At 55.8% G+C, this 23,771-nt stretch overlaps 6 protein-coding genes across 6 annotated transcripts; 5 read left to right on the top strand and 1 right to left on the bottom strand.

Annotated features, from left to right (window-relative positions):
- Positions 1–248: 248 nt before the first annotated feature.
- On the top strand, positions 249–4,352 carry IE81DRAFT_323604 (hypothetical protein). The gene is made up of 7 exons (XM_025513999.1): positions 249–762; positions 834–1,538; positions 1,654–1,745; positions 1,824–2,207; positions 2,276–2,606; positions 2,673–3,026; positions 3,093–4,352. The coding sequence occupies exons 1-7, from the start codon at positions 539–541 to the stop codon at positions 4,168–4,170; spliced, it is 3,168 nt and encodes a 1,055-aa protein (XP_025369441.1). The 5' UTR covers positions 249–538; the 3' UTR covers positions 4,171–4,352.
- Positions 4,353–7,812: 3,460 nt separating this feature from the next.
- IE81DRAFT_136866 (hypothetical protein) lies at positions 7,813–9,608 on the top strand. Its single transcript, XM_025510312.1, has 2 exons — positions 7,813–7,837; positions 7,932–9,608. Exon 2 carries the CDS (start codon positions 8,175–8,177, stop codon positions 9,471–9,473), a length of 1,299 nt encoding a protein of 432 aa, XP_025369440.1. The 5' UTR covers positions 7,813–7,837; positions 7,932–8,174; the 3' UTR covers positions 9,474–9,608.
- Positions 9,442–11,995, bottom strand: IE81DRAFT_323602 (Galactokinase). The gene is made up of 7 exons (XM_025513998.1): positions 11,611–11,995; positions 11,311–11,548; positions 11,028–11,238; positions 10,924–10,951; positions 10,358–10,851; positions 10,045–10,287; positions 9,442–9,975 (listed from the first exon to the last, which is right to left on the bottom strand). The coding sequence occupies exons 1-7, from the start codon at positions 11,790–11,792 to the stop codon at positions 9,791–9,793; spliced, it is 1,581 nt and encodes a 526-aa protein (XP_025369439.1). The 5' UTR covers positions 11,793–11,995; the 3' UTR covers positions 9,442–9,790.
- Positions 11,996–12,302: 307 nt separating this feature from the next.
- On the top strand, positions 12,303–16,307 carry IE81DRAFT_323600 (hypothetical protein). Its single transcript, XM_025513997.1, has 4 exons — positions 12,303–12,866; positions 12,943–13,320; positions 13,385–15,407; positions 15,473–16,307. The coding sequence occupies exons 1-4, from the start codon at positions 12,600–12,602 to the stop codon at positions 16,246–16,248; spliced, it is 3,444 nt and encodes a 1,147-aa protein (XP_025369438.1). The 5' UTR covers positions 12,303–12,599; the 3' UTR covers positions 16,249–16,307.
- Positions 16,308–16,635: 328 nt separating this feature from the next.
- On the top strand, positions 16,636–18,041 carry IE81DRAFT_347536 (hypothetical protein; the record flags this gene model as incomplete). The annotated part of the gene is made up of 5 exons (XM_025516164.1): positions 16,636–16,863; positions 16,952–17,294; positions 17,361–17,575; positions 17,641–17,787; positions 17,859–18,041. 5 exons carry the CDS (start codon positions 16,636–16,638, stop codon positions 18,039–18,041), a joined length of 1,116 nt encoding a protein of 371 aa, XP_025369437.1.
- A 1,116-nt stretch (positions 18,042–19,157) lies between these two features.
- Positions 19,158–23,565, top strand: IE81DRAFT_313806 (hypothetical protein). The gene is made up of 2 exons (XM_025512493.1): positions 19,158–20,422; positions 20,511–23,565. Exons 1-2 carry the CDS (start codon positions 19,635–19,637, stop codon positions 23,353–23,355), a joined length of 3,633 nt encoding a protein of 1,210 aa, XP_025369436.1. The 5' UTR covers positions 19,158–19,634; the 3' UTR covers positions 23,356–23,565.
- The last annotated feature ends 206 nt before the right edge of the window (positions 23,566–23,771 follow it).

Here is a 23,771-nt window from a genome sequence, read left to right as displayed (position 1 = left end):
TAATCAAGAATCTTGTACGCAAAACCATCACGCAGCCGGGCAGCATGCAGTGCGCGACTGTGCGCGCGGACCTCCACAATAAGCCATGCGCCGTGCCGCGCGCGCCTTTGCCTTGACCCGTGCGAAATGAGGGCTTCTGCATGTCTTGGACGGGCACATCTTCTCATTTCGCAGCTCATGCATGCTGCAACACTCGCCCTTTTGGGCATCCCACCCTGCCGCGGAGTCTCATTCTACGACGGAGTCTTGGCAATGCCCACGAGTCCACGGGCTGCAACAAGCGAGCTGCGAGGCTCGCCCGCTTGTCGATACAGCTTTGCGGAGATCGACTCGCCGACTCACGATAACTTTGGACCCTTGACCCCACCAACATACTCTCGCATCCTGATGGGTGGATGCCCGCTCGCTGTGGTCAATAGCATCTATCTGCATCTTGCTGGCAAAGATCGACCATCAATCGGACTCGCGCTCCTATAGCTCTTTGGGCACATTCGCCGGTCCCGCTGGCTTCTTCTGTCAGCCGCATTGGGCGCCCATCATGCCATCCGACATTTCTCGTAGCCGAAGCACGCCCCTCATCACCATCTCATGCGCCCTCGTCTCGTACGTGCACACGCTCTTTGGATTTCTTGCCTTTGGCGGGGCCTTGGTGCTCGCACTTAGCCTGCACTACAAGAAGGTGGTCAAGAATGGCGTGGCTGGTTGGCCTTACGAGTATTGGCCGAGCGTCAGCGCTACTATAGGAGACTGGTACCCAGAGCGGTGAGCAGGGCTTTCGTGAATGAGTGTTGGGGTCACAGGCTTCCACTGACGCATTGCAAAAATCAATGCAGCAACATCTTTCAAATCTTCATTGCGCTCATGTCAGGTCCTAGGCTGGCATTGGTTTTGCTTTCAAGCCTCCTTGTCTCCCTCTCCAACCCGACTTCATCCAGAGCCAAGGTGCTGCTGGCAGTAGGCGTGTTGCGCACCTTTTCATGCGGTGGCTGGGTCTACATCACCTCGACGGATGACCACGATGTCCACGATGTATGCATGATTGCATACCTCGTGCTCACTCCAGCCTGGATGTACATCAGCAGCGGCAGTCTGAGTCTGGCATCGCCCACTTCAGCTGCGGAGCACTCCTCCAACGCGGTGACAGCATCCGCCATCGCAACCAAAGCGCGCACCATGAGACGGAGAGCAGCCTTTGCTTTCTGGTCAATGATTCCGTTCATGATCTTGTTCTTCTACCGACACAAGGTCCAGCATATACCCGGCGCATACACCCATTACTCCTTCTTTGAATGGGGCTTGATCGTCTTTGACTTGCTCTTTGACTTTGCAAGCGTCTACGATTTAAGCAGACTGGAGTTACACGTCGTCGAAGCCGCTGCGCCGCAACGTCCTGCTGGACCCGCAGAGCGCGAACTTGGAATTCCAAAGCTCTTCGGCGGTTCTTGGGTGGATGGCGGGACGGCTGCTGCTGTAGAGAAGGGAGCATGGTCCACGCCGCCACAGAGACTCGGCGGTATTAGCGCCGCACAAAAGTCAGGGTACGCATCTTTACTGCTTCCTAGGTGATGTTGGCAAAAATAGGGAAGGATGCTACAATGCCAATGGTTGAATCCCTCGGACTGATCCGATAGAGTCTGAACCACGTCTACACAGGTACAAGAGCAAGTCCAGTAGCCGTGACCAGGACCCAGTAGAAGCATCAGCCCTTCGAGACATCATCAGCCTGCTAGCCGAGACCTACATAGGTTCGTAACGATGACAATGCTTGCGGAGCTGAAACGCGCACTCTTGACCGGGCTTGCTGACTTTGTCCATGCCTCTAGGCTTCTGCTTCTGGACAACTTTGACGGCTCTGCACCCGACCATCTTCTTCTTCAGCGTCTACAATCTCGCAGTCGGAGGACACGAAGTGCTGCTAGTTAGCCAAGTTTTCGCGTTGGGCTTTTGCCTCTTACCTTTCGTTCGGCGAAGGCTATTGGTCGAGCCTAAATACCAATCTGCATCGGTCGCTTGTGTCGGCAGCACCGCGCTGGGTGCTGAGGTGACGCTCCGTACCTTGAGCCTGGTTGGAATGGGCTGCTGGTGGATCGCCAATCCGCTTGCCAGACTGATGTTGACTGCAGTTGGCGCCATGGGCTTTGCGGTGCATTCAACATTGGATTGGGCAGCTGCGTGGGAACGCGAGGAGCTGCAGCGCAAAGTCACTGGTGCGTATCGGCGCCGACCTCGCCTTGACTGCAAGCTGACCTCGGTCCGCTCGATGATTGTCCTGCAGTGTGGCTGCTCGGCCTATTTCTCTCTAGCTTTGCGAAGTACGCCAATCACAGCAACAATCCAGCCTGGCCATTCATGAACCAGACGAATGGCGGTCTCAACGGCGTAGCGCTCTCCCTTGCTGTGCTCGCGAATGTGGAACAGCTCTATGTGCACGTCGTAGCGAGACAAGCGAAGCTCGCACCTCTCCGTAACAGAGCTGCACCGCAGAGCTGGCTGTCCACCGTCGCGGCCGCTGTGTCGGCTGGCAGCTTGATCTACTCGTTGCACACGTACATCACCGACAGTGGCACGATGATCTCGTGGACTTGGACCGGATGGCCTGTTACAGGGTAAGTTGCCCCACAAACTTTCGCGTCGACCTGAAGCTGATTTGGCGTCTCTTTCCTCGGTACCAGTCCAATGGCCATTCCACACGGCGTTTTTGTCCTCGGTGCCTCGCTTGTGTCGCTCATGCTATCACTTGCTATCCCCGACCTGGGCTCTCACATTCTCTGGTTCTTCTTAGGCGCATTCGGGTCATACCAACTCTTGACTGCATCAGACTGGGACGCCTTCCTCGGTGCTATCGCCGTGGCAGTGTTCTTGCCGCCGATCGCTTTGCCCATTCTTACAAACGCAATGCAGCACCACCCCCTCAAGATCATGCTTGGAGCTTGGCTCACGGCAGACTTGATGACCTTCTTCCAAACTCTGACTGTTGCATACGCCTTCGTTCCGGGCGGGAAACCTTTTAGAGAACACTCGGATGCGTGAGTACAATACGGCGATGAAGGTGCAGCTCTTGCGAGGCTAACACCTTCCGGCCCTGACCGAAGCATGATGGTGGCACAATTGGCGATGCTGTTGGCCGGCATGACTGGCTTGAGGATGTCGCAGCCTTCAGCCGCGCCACGGACACGCGCATCGCTAGAAGTGTTGAGTAGGAAAGGGACGCGCTTGTTCAAGTACACAGGTGCCGTAGTCTTGGCGATTGCAGCAGCGGCAGCAGTCATCTCCTCGGTCCGCCTCGTGCCTGCTAATTCTGTGCAGCCGTATCGCCCGCAAGAGCGAATCCTTACGGCTGGCATTTGGACGGTCCACTTCGCTCTGGATCAGAATCTTTATGAGTCGTCAAGACGGATGTCGACTTTGATCGGCGACATGGAGTTGGACGTCGTTGGCCTACTTGAATCTGACTTGCAACGGAGCGTGTTTGGCAATCGAGATCTGACACAGTATCTTGCTCAATCGCTGGGCATGTACGCAGACATAGGTCCTGGACCGGACAAGCATACGTGGGGCGCGACTTTGCTCTCGAAGTTCCCGATCGTCAACACTACGCACCATCTGCTGCCCAGCCCTCATGGCGAGCTTGCACCCGCTATCCACGCCGTATTGGATGTGTACGGCGTGCACACACACGTCATCGTCAGTCACAATGGTCAGGAAGAAGACCCTCTCGATCGCGAGCTGCAAACGACGGAGCTCGCTCGGATCCTGCGCGAAGCATATCCGCATCCAGCCATCTTCCTGGGCTACGTCGTCACGAAGCCTCATGCAGATAGACCAGCCCCATATAAGATCCTATTCGAAGATGGCAAGATCCTCGACGTCCATCCCGGCGACGGCGAGAGATGGTGCCAGTATCTAGGATTCAGAGGCCTGGACCGCATCGGCTATGTCCGAGTGTCCAGGTACACCGTGACCGACACAGAACTGCAAGTGATCAAGCTGCGCGTGCCGGAGGTTGGGCAGGTAATCGACCCTGACACGGACTCGAGGTCCAGGATCACCTCTGACGATGCTTTGCCCAAGGAGTGGCGCTTCCCTCACAAATTCATCGACCCGCCTGCTATGGTCTACAACAAGCACAAGTACTCTCCATTTTATTTCCCTCTTGCCTTTGTACCCTAAGTGCCGTTTGCTCTCTGCAATGTTCTCGAAACGCATCTTGCTTTGCAACACCACTATCTTTGCGGTCGATACGAGCCAAGCTCTTTCTCACAGGACGCAACTCGAAAGCTTGGCATGCGAGCTACATGCGTGACGCAAACACTGCCGTGGCAAATCAATTCCCCTCACAGTCTGCGATTGGACCTTCGACGCTGGCCAGCTTGCAGCTTGATTTGCGGCCTTTTTGTACCAACCTACAAGCTTCTTTGTATGGCCCGTTCTGTTTGTCAGTCTTTTCCCCTTTCGCAATGCGGTCGCGCGTATCGATTTGAGAAAAGAAAAAAAGTCAAGAGCTCAGGTGCGCATTCGCATCCTGCTAGCCGTCACTGATTTGGACTCCGCAATTGGTTCCGCCGAGCAGTCAGTCTACTCACACATTGCTGCCGCATCGTGATCTGCAGCAGCCGACAAGACATGCAATCCGCCAGTCCCGGCGTGCTGGTTGGTGCGACGGTGGTGAACGGGAGTCGCTAGTTGGGCCAATCATCACCCAAAAGACATTCGTCGCAATCAACGGTCTTCGCGGCTGGCCGAGCTGACAAGTCACAAAGCAAGGGCAAGACCCACGTTGCAACGGGGATGCAGATGGTCCCACGCCACAATGCCTCTCTGTTCACGCAGCCGAATCGTCGTCTTCTTGACCTATGTTGCTGCGTACCTTCAATTGCGTTCAAAGGAGCAGCTCGACGAACGTCCCTCGCAGGTCTTGAAGTAAGCCGTCGCATCGTCCAGATAATGTCCAACTCGTGTGGACGGGGGCTAGCATCTTGAATGCGTGCCGCGTACAAGCGTTTGTGTGTAGCGCTAGAGCCGAGCGTTAGAAATGTTCTAGCGCTCGACGCTTGATGATGTGCGAAGTGGAAGCAACCACTCACCACGACTTTTGGCCCTGCTGCTGCGCTGTGCCGCCATGCAGATTTCGAGCTCCGCAAAACGCTCATTGCACGCGTGCCGCTCGACGCGCACGCCCTTCGGCAATTTGTCTTTGACACTCCGGTCTTGGAAGGTCTTCTTGCGGGTGGTGCGGCTATGCACTCGTAGCCAAAAGTCAGAGAAGAGTCAATTACACACGTCTGTTATGCTGCGGTACACGCGCGCTGCCTCCACAAGTCGCGACTCATCGAGCAATCACCAATCTGAATGCCTGCCATGAGGGAGCAGGCTCGATGGATGGGACTCGCGACTGACGCGTGCCTCGCGCCGTCTCGAGCCGTCTGGGGTGCATAAGGTCGAGACCTGACAGCGGCGCGGAGGTAGGTCATCGCTACCGCTGCGACTTTTCGATAGACCTGTCCATCTGAATGAGGTCTGTCCATCCGACCGATGCTTCACCTTGCCTCATACGGACGACAATGGCGGGCGCTCGTGACCAACGTGCAGCTACTTGTAGCTAATCTCGTGAATCAAGAGTTATGAGTGCTTCCCCGCACCACGATGTACGACTGCGTCACCATTCATGAGTTTTCAAGCAGTCGTGCATTCAAATTTGAATTCGTGATTCAAATGGCGAGTCAATTGCAGTCGGGGTCGGAATTTGGTCGCGCGCTAGCTAAAAGCACGATTTTACTTACGGCGACTTGTGTATGGATGCGAGCGTGCTCGGCCATCATGGATTTGGATAAGCTTGCTGGCGCGCATGTTACACGAGTTGCTGATTAGAAATACCTTTTCCTTTAGTCGGGAGTCCGAGAGGTGAGTTTGAGTCGTGATGAGTTGTGAGTGCACAGGTAGGAGGCAGCATTGTCAGGGTCCACGTTCGTTCGGTCGGTCTTATCGCACCTCGCTTGTTGCATGGTCGCACAATCATGAGATCAGTCCACCGCCGGGTTGCGCCTTCCTTTTGGTTCAATAGTGCTCAGCTAAACACTCAGTGACCGGCTTGACGACCAACGTGGTTTGAAGTCAGCCTCACATCGAATCGGATGAGCAGTCGCAGCCATGAAACGGCCCAGGATCGGATTGATTCATGATGCTAAGGGCGTCGGTGGGTGCTCTCAATTGCGCAGTGACAAATCCTGCGAAAGTTCAGATGAATTTTGATTAGCTTCAAGAGGAGAACGTGCGCGGTGAATTTTGAATGCTTTCTAACAAACAAATCAATAAGCGAGGAGCTCAAATTCATGAACAAGTAAACACACGGCTCGGACTTTTCGCAGCAGAAATTGATTTATTTTTGTCCATCGGCTTCCAGTAAGCCAACATCCATCGGCCATCCATCCAAGATCGTACGACAAGCGCACGCCCATGATGCGTGATGATTTCGCCGTTCTCTACGCGGCCGACATTCCTGCACAGATCGTGCCGTATACTTGCAGTGGCTGCTTTGTACGTCGCACGTCAAACGTCGTGTACGAGTCGAGTGGCTTCATAGCTCATCACAGAGAGAGGCCTAATGTTGAACTCGCTCAACCGTGGCTTAGAGCCGACACCCGAGACCTCTCATCGCGACGGACTGATCGGATGAGGTGCCTCGATCATGCTGCATGGCGAATCAACATCACCAGCAAGGCGGAGCTCTCGCGCGTCGTCGCACGTACACCGTGCAGTACGCGGATGTGGAGCGCCCACGCTGCAGCCTTCAGCCATGCATTGGTCTCGTGGCGCCCCCTTCCCCTTCTTTCAAATGGATCATATTAAGCGAACGACTTGCTTCTTTTGTGCTCCGCAATCAGTTCGTGCCCGCACGGGCAGCGAGCATCCGATTCACTGCACCACTGCACCCATGCACAGCTCCTCTCTGTGCATGCCAGGCGCACATGTCCACGTCCGAGCTGCCACCAAATGCAGCCTGCATATGTGTGCGACAGCTAAGGCTGACAGGCTGATCCTTGGCGGGGCGGGGCGGCATGATGCTTTGCTGCCCCCACCCGTGCTCCTCATGTTGTGTGCATGCTGCTGCTGCTGCTGCTGGTGATCTTTTATAGAAACCGCGCGGCGCTAGCGCGTACGTGATCTGTGCCGCGCTTTGAAGCGAATCACAATGGAACAAACCACTTTTCCGTTCTTGCTTTAGCGCAAACATCGCTCGTTTTCACAGCTCGACAATCCGCGGACTGACTGCTGCTGCAATTGCCGTTCCACTCACGCTCCTAGCTCATGGAGGATACGCTCGCCCAATATGATTCAGCAGAGTCGTGCGGCTGCTGCAATTACGAATCATGGACCAAGTAGCGGGCAAAGGAGACAGGAGGCACATCGCCCCTGCAACCCTCACTGACTCGCGAATGACCCCTCCTAGTCAGCATCGTGCCCCTCCTCAAGAAGCTCCTTCTGCTGCTGTGCTTCAAGTCTCGTGTTCCTCGCGAGGTGGGCTAATGCGCTCAGAGCGGCGCTAAGCAAGGCATCAAACATGGTCGGTCGCATAGGTCAATCGTCGTGGGGGATGGTGGGATATGCGATCGGTCACCCGGCCTTCATCGGGGCAGCTCTGTTGGTGTACAGCACGGCATGATGCTTACATGAGGTCGAAAAAGGGTTCGATGATAGACTAGTCGCATCGTCAAGTTCCAAGCACGCACGACTCTCGAAATTTCCAGGGTCAAGTTGGCCCTTTGCTCGTTATCGTCTACTCGTGACTCCAAAGCATTCTCGTACCGTACCCTTCCCAACGTGGTAGTGGTGCTCTGTCGTGAGCATCGGAATGTAATCGATCCTTCTCACTCACTCTCATTCCTTTTGATCCAACGTAGCCTTGCGCTAACACTCACCGTCCCTACTGACAGACCCGCCATATCTTCTCCATCACCTCCTACACTCACCTCGGCCGCGGTGACATCCGATGCATTGCTCTCTCCCTTTGTCCGACTTTCCCATAAGAATCGCATCGCCCTCTTGGTCCAACTCGGCTGGAAGTCTCTTCCATCACTGTATCACTCTCTGCTCCTTGCAAAAGATCCCCTTTCGCTCAATCCCTTCCACCGTCACCACCTGTCCGGCCCTCTTTTCATTCAGACCTCTACTCTGAAATGCGGACTCACGCCATCTTGGGTCTCACCATCGGCCTGCTAGCTCTCGGCATCGACGCGGCGAGCATCAAGCATGCTTCAGGCTCTCATTCGACCAGACAGGTGAATGGCGAAGTCATCCACAAGATCACCGATGGCCTCAATCGAGTAGTCACACCGCCAGGCAAGCCCAAATTGGTGCTTGGCCAAATGGCTCCCAAACGCAAAAGCCGCAAATCAAAATCCCTGCACACCTCGCTGTACAAGCAAGCAAGCAGCTCCTACGGCACGTCCACAAGTACCGCGTCAGCTGCCGATCCGCGCATTACGGACACACCAGGTGACCTGCGCGCTGCGACCGCACCAAAAGGTACCAGGAACTCTCTCGGCATGGGTCAAGATCCGAGTCCTATCGCACTGAAGAATCCAAATGGCACCGTATCCTACTTCTTTCCCGACTCCGACTTCAAGAACACTGCTTTGATGCGCATGAGCGCGGATTTGAACGAAGCGAACCGAGCACCACCTCAGGCTATACACACGTATGGAATGATTGGTACCGAAGCACCGGACGTCGCGGTGTGGCAGGGCAGCCAGCTCATCTACACCGTCTCGTCAACCAAAGACGACAAGTTGAGAGCTCTCACCAGCGATACCGACGATCCTCTGGGTACATGGACCAGCCATGGAGTCATCACGTACCGGGGCCAACCAGCAGAAGGCTTCGACTCGCACGTCTTCACCCATCCAAATGGCAAGCGGTACCTGCTCTACTCCAACCATGCTGCCATCCTCATCGCTGAGATGAGCTCGCCCAACACACTCGCAAAGAAGCCAAAGCCCATCGTCTCCTATGTCGGTCAAGGCGGTGGTCCACTCTCCATCTTCAACTGCGAAGCGCCCGCTACAGTCTTGCTGCCGAACAAGAACGGAAGCACCACCGTCAACCTCGCGTTCAGCACTGGCGATTTCCGCGCGGCCGACTATCAGACGCGTTTGATGTATCAAGATGGCTCCTTGGATCCCACCGTTCCCCACCATTGGCTGATCGCGGATGAGCCCATGCTTCGGACAGATTCGTCGGTCAGCGTCTACGGACCAGGCTCCGGCGGTTTCTTCGACTGCCCATCGGCCAACGGTGATGCAAACACTCTCGACGCCAAGTGCTTCGCCTACGGTGCTTTCTCGCAAAGTAGCGGTGAAGGCAACGCTCTATTCCCCACCGGCAATAGGCGAACGATCCGTGTTCAGCATGTCGACCACGACGAACACGGTGTGATTGAGCCCATGCACGTCATCGCCACGCCTGTCATCACTTAGAGATGCATGTGACCTAAAGATAAGGTCGCCTCGACCCATTCAGATCCAATTTTGGTCCCCTTCGCTTCCATCAAGCAGCCTGGACGTTGCTCATCACGCTCCCTTGACCCAGCATTGTTGGCGATAAGCAACTGCCCTCTGTCCAAGCTGCGCTTGTTCCGAACACGATACCCACATAGAGCCGGCCTCGTTTCGCTCGCGTCTAATTGTTGTACTACAACCATCTCAATACATTCTTTCCCGCTTTGTCTCCGGATCGCGAGTCTTGAATGAATGCCGCCGGTATAAAGGCGTTGGTGGGATTGCATAGAGCCCCTCTAGGCTTCCACGGCGTATACACATGCTCCTCCTGCCGGCTGACTAACGAGCAGACTCTGATTCACCTGGGTTGTGCCCAGCTCCGGAAATCTTTGAGCGTAGAACTCTTCACGTAGAGCAGAGAGCACCCCGTTCACCTTGTCCTGGCGCACCAGATGTACCGTCGAGCCTCCCCAGCCAGCACCTGAGTGCCATCACACGCGTGGCAGGTCAGCTTGCAGTTGAAGCCAGTCATGCAAGCCATAGAACTCACCGGTCGCACGACTGCCCAGCGATCCGTTCGCTCTTGCTATGCGCACAACGTCCAAAATCTCCGGACAGCCGTTTTCGTAGTCTGACATCAAAGACTCTTGGCTCTGATCCATCAGCTTGCCCAGCTCTTCGTATGTAGATGCCGTAGGGCTGGCAACGCACGCTGCCTTGAATTGCAGCACGCGAAGCGACTCTGCAAAGACGTGCCTTGTGCGGGCGTGGAGCTTGAAGGTGTCCGCTCGGACTGCAAAATAGGAAAAAGGCTCAGCCTTGCCATTTTTGAGAGGGACAGTCACACCTCTCGCTGTACTCACTCGGAAACTCGCTCAAGAACTCCTTGTCAAACGCAGCGCCTGCGTAGCCGGTCAATTGTTCCACCTGGTCCCTCGTTAGGGGCTCCTTGGGGAGGATCTCGTCCGCCTTGGCACCCAGAAATGCAATCTGTGCTGCCTCTTCTCCAAATTTGTTCTTAACCTCGTCCACAAGCTTGTTCTCCCCCTGGCCAGGTAAGGCATTGTGTTCAAAGTACACGGCCAGCAGCTTGCGAAGCGTTTGGGTGCTTGCGTCCTTGGGCAAGCCGAGAGCAGCACTCAAAGCTCGAGCTGCCATCCGTAACTCTCCAACGCGCAGATTGTACTGCACAGGCCCAGAGACCTTCTTGTCGCTTACTATCAAAGTATTCGCTACGACGAAAGTATGAGGAGGGTTCGACTTTGGAAGTTCGATAGCTTGGACTGCTAGGGACGGATGGAACGTGATGTGAAGCGCGCTGCCAGGAGTGCCAAAGATGGATGCTGACTGGTCCATGCTACAGTTGTGAAGCGGGTTTTGATCGAGTGAGGACAGGCATCATTGCAGAGCATGTATGCTGAGTACTTACCCTCCAGAAGCGACTCCCACAAGTCGTTCTGTGGGAGAAGATAGCGGGGTAAGCAACATCGCGCTACAGTCCTCAGACCCATACCCTCAGCTTGGCAAGCTCACCGCTCTCTATGGCCACTTCTGCCATTTCTCGCCTAGAAATGATCTCTCTCGCCTTGAACGCTTCTAGGATAACGATGGAGCTGCAAACTGTCATGGCAGCGGAGGAGCTCAGACTAGACTCGGGAGGAATAGTACCGTCTACCAAAACCTCTACGCGAGCTGGTCGAGAAGCTGCGCTGAGGACAGCGGGAGGAAGGTGAGGATGCAGTCCCTGCGACCCAGGACGTTTGTCAATCAACAACAATGGCGCATACATACAGCACAGTGCTGCAGTTTGACTCACCTTGAAGGCCACCTTGAAGTAGTTCGCCCATCTCGAGGCACCTTCGTGCTGCAATTGCACCTCTGTGGGGTCTTTCACGTCGCTTTCGAAGCTAGTAGCCTCAAAGCGTGGCGTAGTGTTGTACAAGTGGAAGGAGAGCTTGTCCGTGGACGAGGTGGCAGCGGAGACGCGAAAAGCCATGAGGATGTCCATCTCCAGCGCAGCCGGGAGCACGCCGAAGCCCATGTGGTCAATGTGCCTGAGAGAAGAGCAAATTGAGCAGATGAGACTCGGACGCTGCTCTCCCCCGGGTACACTCACTCTCCGATGATGTTTACCCGGCCTGGCGCTCTAGCAACGTATCCCGGCTTGTGCCCGAATACTTCGCCAAATTTGGACGTCAGCGCATCCCATCTTTGACCTTCCGGGACGACGCGCTCGGGGCTGTAGATATCTGCTAATGCTGGCACCATGGGTACCGGGTCTATTGACTGAGAAGCCATGTCTGTATGACTCAGAAGGCGCTGGCTCGGTGGGTGGGGCGTGACTGGGGAAGAAGTAGGCGTTGCTGGCTGTGAGGCCACTTGGGCTTGGGCTGAATAGCTAGCACTTGATTCTCCTGCTTGGTCACCTGAGTTCATGTGTGCACGCAGGGGGGCCATGAAGGAGAAGACGCAACCACGATCAAGAATCGTGAATGAGTGCTTCTTGTCACCGCAAAGCCTTGCCGGATGCTGCCTGCATGCAGCATGGACCTTGAGCCGGCGAAACTGTCGACGTGCAGCGTTAATCGCTTCAAACATCATGCAGACATAGATTGCCGACATCAGTCACGTGCCTCTCTATATGCTCAAGACGACCTGATCAAAGTGCGGGGCACGCGGCGCGTACCAATCCCCCGCGCCGACGCGGCGGACGCGTATTCGTGATTTCTTGATCTCGTGTTGTGTGATTGATGATCGAGGTGTGTTGGATGAAGCAGAGCATAATCACCCGCCACGGCAAGCACGCTTCATCGCGATATCATGGCAGCCATCAGGACGAGAGCTCGACCTCACACCTCCATGCAGCGTCATCCCATGACGTCTGTTCGCTCCTCGGATGGATTCTGATTCCTTTGACTTGCCGAGATCTCGAGACCTCGCATAGCTTTCTCCTCTTCCGCTGTTCTGGCGACTTCCTTAGCGGGTCTAATTGAGTCCCGTCCTGCCATTTGCTGGCGCTTGCAAAAAGCAGAGAGAGTTGTAGTGTACTCTCGCGAGGGCGCAGCACTCGATCCTCATTCTCTGTTACGCGGACAGCCCTACACCATGGTCAGACCACCTCCCTCAGCATACCGCAAGGTCGCCTCGCCCACCGAGAGCGACACTCCAAGACGATCTTCTTTCGGCTCCATGTCGCGCACCATGTCTTCAGAGTCCGTAGCTAATACCACGGAAAGCACCGAGAGAGGGCAGCATAGCTTGACAGATGCCAACAATGTAGAATCTCGGACAAGGCTGGCAAAGGTCTGTAGGAAGCTCGCCCTCCATGGAAAGGCGGAGAAAGAGGGGGCTCGGTACACGCTCTACATGCATGTAAGTCATCTCCAGTAGCACGTCGCGGCAATGAGCTGGTAACCAAGCTTACACTTTATTGGTCACACACTGACAGATTGAAATGCCAGAGCTCGCCAAGCCCAGGTCCTACCCCCTTTTCCCAGACAAGGATGTGACACTCCTGCAATTCTCGATCGACAAGTTGACTTCTTCTGGCGCAGCTCCTATGCTCAGTAGTACGGCTGCCACTGCCGCAAGCAGACTCAACATGAAGCTAGGAGCTGGTGGGGTCGATGATGAGGGCCCAGATGCGCAGAGTCAGTCCTTGAAGGTCACCACCGCCAATTACCACATCTGCCTGAATGCTGCTGCAACGCCAAGAGCACCGACAGGAAATGAAACAGCCACGAGAGAAACCGTCAAGCAAGGATATCTCGTTACACTACACCTTCGCGTGCCGTTCACTGCGCAGCCACCACAGTCACCTTTCGTCGTGAGTGAACATCGTTGACATCTTCCTACCGGTATACCGAGTGACCAAATGGCTGCATCCTCAGGTCAGACTTCCGATACCTCGCTGCCTCAACAACAAATTGCGTTTCGACCTGAATCCCGAAATCTTCGGCAGCGATGGAATGATTGCAGACGTTCAGCCGGGCACAATGAGGCCAAGCAAGTCCAGGCCCACATCGGCTGGCGTTGGCGGTCACGGAGAGGATGGGACAGCGGTTATTGAGGGGCCATTTCCCTCGACAGCTGATGTGATCATCAGGTGGGAGGGGCAGACTAAGGCACCATTGCTAAGCCCCACTGCGCTTCAGGCGGGCATGGCTGCTACCGCAACGTCCGAGGAGCTCAGATGTCTAGGTACGGAGAGGATGACTTCGATCTTGCGCGTATCAGCAGTGGCGAAACCACCAGGCAATCTCCAACAAGGCGAAGCAGCTATTGCAATCGCCTTTCAGGCAGAGCTAGTGGATCCACATTTTGTTGGTCTTGACTCGCAGGCCGCCATCGAGTTGAGACCGGACGTGTTTGGTCAAGCAGCTAGGTGGCACGAAGTCGACGTCTTTGGTTCGGCAGGCCTGCTCAGGTGGGCGCGAATCGGCTCCGAGTCCAGCCCTGACGGCGAGATGGCCAAGTCCTCGTCTAGGTCGAGTTTGCATTCGATCGAGTCTAGCGATGGAAGTCTCAAAGCGGCGATGTCGAGCAACCCTTTTGGAGCTTCGGAAGGGAATGACGAGAGCATGTTGATGGACATGCAAATACCTTCTGGTATAACGCAGAGCGACATGGACTTCAGCATTGATGAACAACCCCGCTCAGGAAGAGCGTCATCGAGCGCAGGACGTAGACTTAGCATTGGAGTGCGACAGCATCGGCAAGAGATGCAAGCCTCCGCGGCTGCTGACTCTGACGCCGGGAAAGAGACCGGCTTAGTTCTGGTGTTCGACGTGAACAGCATCCGAGAACGCGACACTTCGGCATCTACACCGTTGTCCATCTCGGTCCATGGCATTCTCATAGTATCGACCTTCGCGAGCCCTGATCTTTGGAAGGACAATGAAGTCGCCCTAGAACCCGCCAGTCCTCGAGCTCTCTCGATTCCAGTATTCCGAACCAAGTGCGCCGAAACTCACTCCTCATCTGTCACTTTGGCCAACGTGGAGGATGCTCCCAACTTGACACTTTTGCGATGCCCTGCCAAGGGAGTGAAGAGCTCGTCTAGCAGCCTCCTTGCGGACTCATTGGTCACGGATCTCTTCAGCATGGAGGTGGGCTCGACGTCGCCACAGATCCTTCCCGCACTTGGATGCGGATGGGACGTGGAGCACGGGACCCTTGCGATCGGGACCAAAACTTTTCCAGACCATGTCGTGAACGAAACTCAGGTACGCAGCGGTGAAAATATCTCGCTCGACGCTTCAAAACAAGGTCCCCTCGAGCCCGCATCAATGCGCGGCGCCGAGGTCCACGCGCCGCTTGCGGACCTATCGACTGATTCGGCGGTGTCCACCGGGACTATCTTGTCGATGACTCGCAAGAGTAGCCAGAGCAGGTTTCAACAAAGCACTGATGTGGATGCAATCGGCGCCATCGTCGAAGAGGCTAAGGTCGAATTCTGGCCTGCGTACTCGCCAGGGAAGGAGCCCCAGGCCAGCGCCAATGAGTCAGCCATGACAGCCGTTCCTGATCCAGAGTGGTGCCGCATGGTGGTTCGCTTGAACGTCACCTGGCCGACGAGCCTGCCGACAGATGACGATGAAAACGCAGACCTCGCTACTGCCGGCAGCTTGACGCCAGCATTGCTCTGCCACTTGCCTCCAGAGGCCCACATTCTCCACGCCAGCATCGCAGGGTTGCCGCTTCGCGTAGAAGCAACCACCGCTGCAGGAGGCCGGTCTGCTCTCACCGAGTTGCGGCTGTCATCGTATTCACACGCTCGGCCCGACGAAATTGAGAGCTCATCGCCGTTGCGCGCATCTATCGTGTACGAGACTCCTGCTGCTCAGGAGCTGGTGCTCCCTACCATCGCCGCGACTACGGTGCAGCTCACGGCAGTAGTGGCATTGCCAGCAGGTGAGTCGTTCTCTTTGCCTTCGGGATGTCAAATGCGTTGCTGAAGAGGGTTTCGTGGTGCACAGGTACACCGTATCGCTGTAGTAGCAGCGATCTGTACCAGGTGTCAAATCCATCTAGCTCCCCTACCTTCCACGCCTTTATGCTTGGCGCCATGAGCTCAAGAAGGATTACTCTCACAAAGGACAAGCCTGTCATACCCGCTGGAAATGACGTCCCCAAGACTGTGGCGCAACTTCAAGAAGGCTTTTTGAAGGCATCTCCAGAGCCCTTTCTCTGGAGTCCAGCTAAGGGGGCTGCATCGTTCGCACCCGCTGCGGAAGTCAAACCAGGTTCCTTGCCTGCGCACAGTACGGGATCTCGGAAGTCCGGCTTCTGGACCTTCTTCACCCTTGGCTTTATGACTGCAATTCTCTGCGTCGTTCTCGCGGGCTTCGGACACATGGAGACCAGGCACGACACTTTGCTCGATCTTATCAATGAAGTTCTGCTTCACGTGGACACGAGCGCGCCTCTGGAAGCAAATCTTCCTGTTTGGCAGTCCGGTCTCCGCGACGACTCAAGGCCAACTCATCGAAACGACCACTTTTTGAAGCAATACGACGCTACGGGCGCACCTTCCGAGGCAACTTTCGCTGACAAGCAATTCAGCCTGCGTGATGACACCAAATCATCTCCGCGGACAGAAGCCGGCAGCCCCCTCTACAGCGCAAATTCTGACCCTTTTGAAGAGACACGTGGTTCTCAGTCAAGAACAATCGAATGCAAAGGACGGGTGTCAAGCCTGATTTGGAGCATTGCTTCATCCTTTGGCTCGCTTTGGTCGTTCATCTTTGGATAGAAGGGCGGCCTTGGGTAACGCCTCCACCACCTCTTGTAGCCTTAATGTCTGAATTCACCTTGTCACCCATTTCTTGAAATGAATGTATCCACTACGCATGCCACCGGAGAGGCGCTTCTGAAACCCTGGAGATGTACCGTGTGCGTGAGTATGTGCTCGCGCGCCACGCGCTAAATCACCGCGCATGGTGTTGCGACCATATGGCATCGCGTGGCGCGCCAAGACGCGTGGCGGGCGTGCGTGCGAGGTGTTGCTTTAATTCAAAATTGTGATCGTGTTTGTTGCTCTTCCAAAACATCATTCTTGATAAATCCTTCACTTAGAAGCCCGGACATCGCACCCGCCACTTACCGCCGACCTGAGGGGTGTCCTGCCCAGACAGAGACGATGGCCAAGCGCGAGCATGGACTGCCCGACGCGAGCAGAACCAGTGGCGGTGCTCGTCCTAGCAAGAGAAGTCGGTCGGATGGAATTGTGGTCGGCAACGAGAAGATTCTGCCGCGACCCAAGAGTGCTGGCTACCTGCGCAGAATAGCAGGACCTGGCATATACGTCAGCACAATTCGAGGCAAGGAGAAGCGCGCCGCAGACGAGCTCGTTCAGTTGCTCGAAGAGGTGGGTCACGAGCATACTACTCGCATCGAGCTGATCCCAGCGATGGGCCTTGACGTTCAGCTACACCGTGTCTCCACCGAAACATCAGATCGTCGCGCGTGACTATCCAGCCACGTCAGTGAAAGCAGACTGGTGGCCGCAACATGCAGTAAATATCGATGATTGGACGGGCGATGATCTGGATGCTAGCAAGGTGCAACAAGAACAGACAGCCCTCTCACCCAGAAGGGCTGACTCGACCACGGATCCAAGCCATTCGAACGAGAACAATGCAGACGGAAAGGGGAAAAGCGAGGACGTGGAGACACGATTCACTCGCGAGCTAGCGGAACTTCAGGAAGAGCAGCGTGCCCGGCGTGTAACAACAAGTCAAACGCCTGGAGTTGCTGCGAGGGCATTCTTCCGCATCATCGAAACAGGCGCCGAATGCTGTGAGTCCTCCAGAAGGATGAGGGTCGTAGCTCTCAGGACTCACAGTCTCCGTCTCTGCACGTCAGTGCGCTTCGTGTCTGTCGCAGCCCCATTATGTCCCTTTGCACTGAGTCTCGCCCTGCTTGGAGATGTGGAAGAAGCTGGTCATGCACGATGTCGGTTCGTGCAAAGGATCACACCGGTCGCTGCTAGTGCCCATGCCAGTGCTTCGAACATACCTGCTTTGGCAAAGCATGTTTTGCTCAGGTGGCTCCCCGAGGAGACGCAGGCACCGAAGACCGTAAGTTCTGACCGATGCAAAGCTTGCGCGGTCGTGTGCGCCGCATGTCTGACTCTGGCACGTAGTTCAGGATCGACACTCATATTCGCAACCATACAACTCTTCAACGAGACGCTGTCATCCAAACCATGGCCGCGCAGATACCTCCGACGCCAGGTCACAAAGTAGAGCTCAACAATCCGGACTTGTGGATCGTCTTCGAGTGTCTTAAGGTGAGAGCCTAGCCAAAGGGCGGTTTACGAAGTGTGCGCAGGTGCTCATAGAAGGCGTCTCTCGCTCAAAGGGAACATGCCACATAGGGGTCTTGGAGCATTACGTCCGATTTGCCAAGTACAACCCACAGCAGCTAGCAGACCTCGTCCGCTCCAGGCGTACAAACGGACGCACGTCGACCGAGCCGCTCCACAGGTCCAAAGAGGAACCGCAAGAGCGGCTTTCGCGCGTAGGCGCGTCAAAAAGACCCTGATATGCGCAACAGCAGGTGCAACATAAGCACAGATGCTCCTTACTACGTACGGCCACTAAGAATTGATGCTTACTAGTATGCAACAGCTTTCCATCGGTGGACTATCGCAACAAAAGACCGTCAAGCATTGCCTAGGAACGTCGATCGGGCTGTCATGCAGCTTGTTCGTTGCACTCTATTGAAATCACATATCACGGACAGCGCAGCTTGAAGCCGCTCCTGCCACGTTCACCGTCGTAAGGCGCAAAACCGGCAGCATGCTGGACACGTCAGCCTATAGGAGGGTTCGCGCCGTTCAAAGAGCTGCGTGAGATATCATGTTTGAAGTGAGAATGCCAGTCGTATATGCTAGTTGTAATGCAGGGTCATGCTAGCATGATGAGTGCTGAAATGCCTGTGGAGAATGACGGCTTACAACCACGGGCAACATTCTGGTGGCGAGCGCCGGACTCCTTCATTTGGGGACGATAGGATACATCGACGCGATGCAAGCCTTGATTTGCCAGACTCCTGTCTCTACAGTCTCTCAGCGAACACATAACGTTTGTATCCTTGATTTTTCGATTCGAGATCCAACATTCAAGATTCTTGATTCTTGATTGTAGATTCTAGTTCTTAATACAATCCTTCACATGCTCAATTCTAAAGTCGGATCTGATTGTTGGTTAGTATTTGTTGAAATTGAGTCAGAGGCAAAGGACCCAAGTCAACAAGCGGCGCTTTGAATGAGATTTGAATTTTGAATCGGACTTTACGTGGTCTTGAATCTGATTCAAATTCGAGGCATCAGCGGCAGCAAGGGTGCAACATGCGGGAGGCGTTGGGCGCATGATGCGTCGGCGCAAGTCTATACAACCTTTAGCTGCGCCGTTGGAGTTTGGATCGAGTGATTTCACTAAAATCACGAATGGCCGAGATGGCTCATCGCTCGACGTGCACCAGCGGCAGCAGCAGCGGCACCAAAAGCAGCATGCATGCACTCACGACCTAGACTCAAGGTCGAGTCGCGGCCGCGCGCCTCGCCTTCGCCAGCCGCGGGGGGCGCATCCATTATACGCGGCGTATATATATACCGGTATACAATTGTGATCACGAGTAGATTCAAGATTGAAGTCACAAACTGCGAGCGAGACCGACGATATACGCGGGCGGGGGCAGTGAGTCTGGAGACCCCAGTCACGGGTGGTGCTTGGCTTCCCATACCCTTTCGTACACCTTGTCCCGCAAGAGCTTTCTTCCCTTCATCACTTCTCACAATCCCGCGCTGCTCAACATGCAGCGCTGAGCAATGTTTACACAATTCTGAACCTGTAATCTCCTTCATCTCACCGCAAGAACAGCAGTGCAGCCATTGGCGCAGGGTTCAGCGCTGCTGCCTTCGCACGTCACCTGGGACTCGGCGATCACTTCCTACCTGAGGAACATCGCCTACAACAATTTTCGAGACACTTATACAGCGGCCTTTCTAAAGATCATCGCCTCGTCAACCGAGAGAGACCCATCCTGCTCACTCAGAGGTGCTCAGATGCCTGCTAGGCACTTATGAAGAGGTGTTGAAGATCGAACCCCCCTTAATCTGATCCTCGCAGCGCCATGGCATCACCGGGCACAGGATATGGGACTCCCGAGTCGGCTCCCGGCTCAAGTCTCTCCACGTCGTCCCGCCCTTTTTCGGACAGGTCGGAGAGCATGTCCACATCTGCACGCGGCGTGCGTTCATCTGCGCTTTTCTCTCGACAGACGCATGGCGTTAGTGCTCACTCAAGTCCAGAGGACTCTACGTCACACCTCACTACCTCGGCGCCTTCTCCAAGCGCTCCGGACACACCTGTGCTTCCACTTACACTAGCTGGCGCTGCTCGCTCTTTGACTGATGAGCGAAGCGGCTCAGGCTTCGAGTCTTCGCCGGGACTGCCCAAAGGCTTGGCTCGTGGAGCCCCCAAGCGCGGCTTGAGCTTGGCAATTTCTGCCTCGAAAGCCTCGAATGATGACTTGAATGCACCGCCACAGACTGGCGTACCGCCTGAGCTCAAAGCTTTACTCTCACCCAAAGCTGCATCACACGACAAGATGCTCGGCGTCGGGGCGACCGGTGGCTCTGGAAGCCAAGGTGCCAGAGCTGGAGCTACGCCAAGTCCATCCAGCAGGGTACGCAAACGGCCTGCTCGGCTGTCTCTCGCACCTCCAGGTCCCAGCTCGTCAGAAGCGAGGAGCGCTCCAAGCTCCCCAATGTATCTGACGCCTGCTCACTCAGGTGGCGAGTTGAGTTCTTCCGGAGGGGCCACGCAAGACGAGCGAAGGGAAGACGAAGCCAAAGAACTGCTTCGGGAGACGCTGCGAGGAACGCCTCGAAGGCGACCGAGCATGCCCTTTGGGAGGCGGTAAGTCTGACAATTTGGGTAGAGTCGAGCATTGTCAGAGTTGTCGAGTGTATCAGCTGACTCTCGCCGATTGACTTGTCTGGCGTAGACCTGCACCCCTTGCCTTGTCAAGCCAAAACCCCCCGGAGAAGCCATTGCACGTCGGAAATAGAAGAGATTCAGCGGCGAAGCCACCTTCAGTGTGGCAAGACCCATCGGAGCACATTCTCTCAGGCAAGGGATCAACGCTTCAACACGCAAGAAGTGTGTATGCGTCAGGTCCAGTCGAGATTCTGCCGGGCTTGTTCTTGGGAGATGAACACAATGCATGTGATGCGGAAATGTTGAGCGACCTGCGCATCACTACAATCCTCAACGTTGCCAAAGAGACGGAACTGCCTTTCCAGAAGGATGCGGACGTGAGCCCACTTGCAAACGCGCGCCGAAACGGTCTGCCGACTGGACCGCCTCAGTCAGCTACCTTTCCTGTCAGACCTTACCGCAGTGGCTCTCGATCTGGCGATGATCTGCTGAGCCCTCAAGAATTTTACACGCCGGTCACGTCCATCTTTCCACCCGACACGCCGTTGCCTCCTAGTTTTTCCACGCCTACTGCAGGGGGCGCTCATCGCAAAAGCGTGCAGTACGCAGCCTCGTCGCTCAAACTAAAGGAAGCGCAGCCCGTCACTCCGCCACACTACTTGCGTAGTACGCTATCGACTCCAAATCTTCAACAGTCATACAAGGGTATGCTGCATGCTGATGGATCCTCGAACAGCCGGGAACCAAGTCCCCTGAAGCTCGGCACGCCTCGTGCTTCTGGGGCTGATGGCTTAGAGCTGCTCTCGCAATCATGTGATCGGACAGGCGAGCGCTCTGCTAGCCCGCAAGCTCATCGGACTGCTGGAGAAGATGCATCAGAAGCTGGCAGTGCTGCAACCAGCTGGTCCACATCCTCAAGTGTGGGTGGAGACGAGGCATCAGCGAGCTGGACTTCTAGCCGGACCACGCCTTCTTCATCACCGTCAGCTGAAGCACATGACATGCGAATTGTCGAAGAAGTCCAAGAGGTGGGGGCGCCTACTATTTCAGTCGCTGATGATCTAACGCCGCGCAGAGATGATCTTACAAGCAAGCTGTTCGACGAGCAGAGCAGCTCAGGTTCAGAAACAGAAGTCGTTTTACCGGCAGAGGCTATTGCCCTGTCCATTCCTGCCTCTCCTCTGGGCGGTCGGATGCAGGCTCTTCGCTATGTCAAGCTTCCTTGGACCCACGACGAGACAGAGCTGGCTGCTCCTGGCGGCGGCTTCAGTGTGGGGTGCGCACTCATTGCGGAATGTCTGCAAGTAGGATCGTTCACTCCTGTTAAAGTCGAGGGTCACAGCGGCGGTGTAGGAGATCAAGCGGACGTCCAAATAAGAACCATGCCAAAGCAACGGCCCTCGCCCGGCCGCATCCTTGTGCATTGCCAGTGCGGGGTAAGTCGCAGTGCGACACTGGTCATCGCCTTTGTCATGGAAGCAGCCGCACTCGGCTACCCTCTGGAAGGCGCTCAAGGACTGTCAGGAATGCACGACTGCTACACGCTAGTCAAGGATTTGTCAGCGAGCATATCCCCAAATTGCTCCCTGATTTACCAGCTGGTCGAATGGGAGCGGCATCTGTCTGCGGAGGTGAACAGATTGAGAGTGGCGTTCGGCATCGAGGGCGACTCGCACGGCGCAGACGAAGGAAGAGGGGTCACTCGCTCCGGGATCCGACCTGCTACGGGTGGCTGGGCTGGTGATGCCATGGATGAGGAGGAATGGACACGGATGCGTCAAGAAGAAGAGCGAAAGGAGGCTGTAGAGGAGGATAGAAGACGCGAAGAGCGACTGGCAGCTGCGAGAGAGGCGGCCGCCCAGAAGCTGGCTGCCGAGAACCTTGCAGATGATGGAGACTCGAAGCGACCAGTTGAAGGAATAGGGGCGCGCCGCAACAAAAAGACGCCAAGCCTCAAGTTGGGAGGCGCAGCAAGCTTGGCGGTGACCACGGCAGCGCCAGGTGTACTGGCGGCCCTGCCATCGGCGAAGCCACGCAAGGGACCTCCTAAACCGCTGCAGCTCAATGGCCAAGCCCCGCCTGTGACGACCTCTGATCCAGCGACAAACGCTCAAGCGCCCTCTCTTGGGCTTGCGTCTGGAGCTAAATTGCAGCCAGCATTGAAGGAGCCCGTCCACGAAGAGGAGGAGGACGAGGCAGTAACTCCGTCGGCTAGTCAGTTCTCCGCCCTGAGGCTAGATAATCCTTTGGGCCCGTCTGTGGCACCCGTTCAGAATGCCTCAAGCCCGCCGTCTGGAGCACAAGCTCAGCTCTTGCGATCTCAATCGGACGGAGCAGCTGTGAGGAGGACCACAATTCGGCCTTCGCCTGAGCACAAGGCAGCACACGTAGACGAACGACTGCCTGAAGGCCAGCAGGCGAATGGGTCACTGTCGGCATCGAGCTCAGGTTCTTCGATCAACACCATCGTGGCCTCCGCATCCAGCCCATCAATCTCCGAGCTACACTTCACGGATCCCCGCCGAAAGTCTGTCCACGGACTGGGAGCTAGAACACCGAGGGCAGTGGATCCCCGTCGTCGTTCAGTGCAGGTCGTGCCGAGCAACTCATCGCCCCGTGCTTCCATTGGAGCTCATCTTGCTTCCGCCATCGGCTTGCCCGGCACTCTGAGCTTCTCGGCCGCGCTGCTCACGCCATCGAAGAGTCTCCATTCTGGGTTTGGAGCGTCACGCCAGTCCGCAAGCGAGCGAAAGGACAGGCATCGGCGAACCTTTTCTTCAGACCTGCCAGCTAGCTTGCGTGCCTTCTCTCGAGAAGTCGGCCAGAAACTCGACAGTGCCAGCGCTGCCAGGGCTGCCGCGGCAGCTTCATCGGGCAGCACGACCTCTGCAGCAGCTCAGAAAAGGAGTTAGGTACTAGCAATAGATAATCGGTTCGCCACGATGCCCATTTTACCAACCATCTCTGGAGTGGTTGATTCTCGTTCTCGTCTTCACGTAGGGGCGCAAGTGCACCAGCGCCCTCCATCTCTCTGCATGCTTTGTCTGCCGCCACATCTGTACCGGTACCGCTGTTGCAATCTGAAACCCTCCTTTCCAGCAATTGCACTTCCTTCTTCAAACTACCTTTCTCCTGACCCCGGCTCACTTTCGTTGGGCACCGGTATTCGTAGCAACGCGCCTGATCGCATCTTGTTGGTCGCTCACATCTGCCGTGCACCCCGCTTGCCTCCACCTGCTCCGCGTCCGAGCGGAATCGCGATTTCGCGCCGGCGCGGCTTCACGCGTCCGCGCATTGCACTCGTGACTCTTGACACTATATAGCAGCA

The sequence above is a fragment of the Ceraceosorus guamensis genome (genome assembly GCF_003144195.1).
Source record: "Ceraceosorus guamensis strain MCA 4658 unplaced genomic scaffold IE81scaffold_31, whole genome shotgun sequence".
NCBI classification, from domain to species: Eukaryota; Fungi; Basidiomycota; class Exobasidiomycetes; order Ceraceosorales; family Ceraceosoraceae; genus Ceraceosorus; species Ceraceosorus guamensis.
This window is presented reverse-complemented; position numbering and strand designations above follow the sequence as displayed.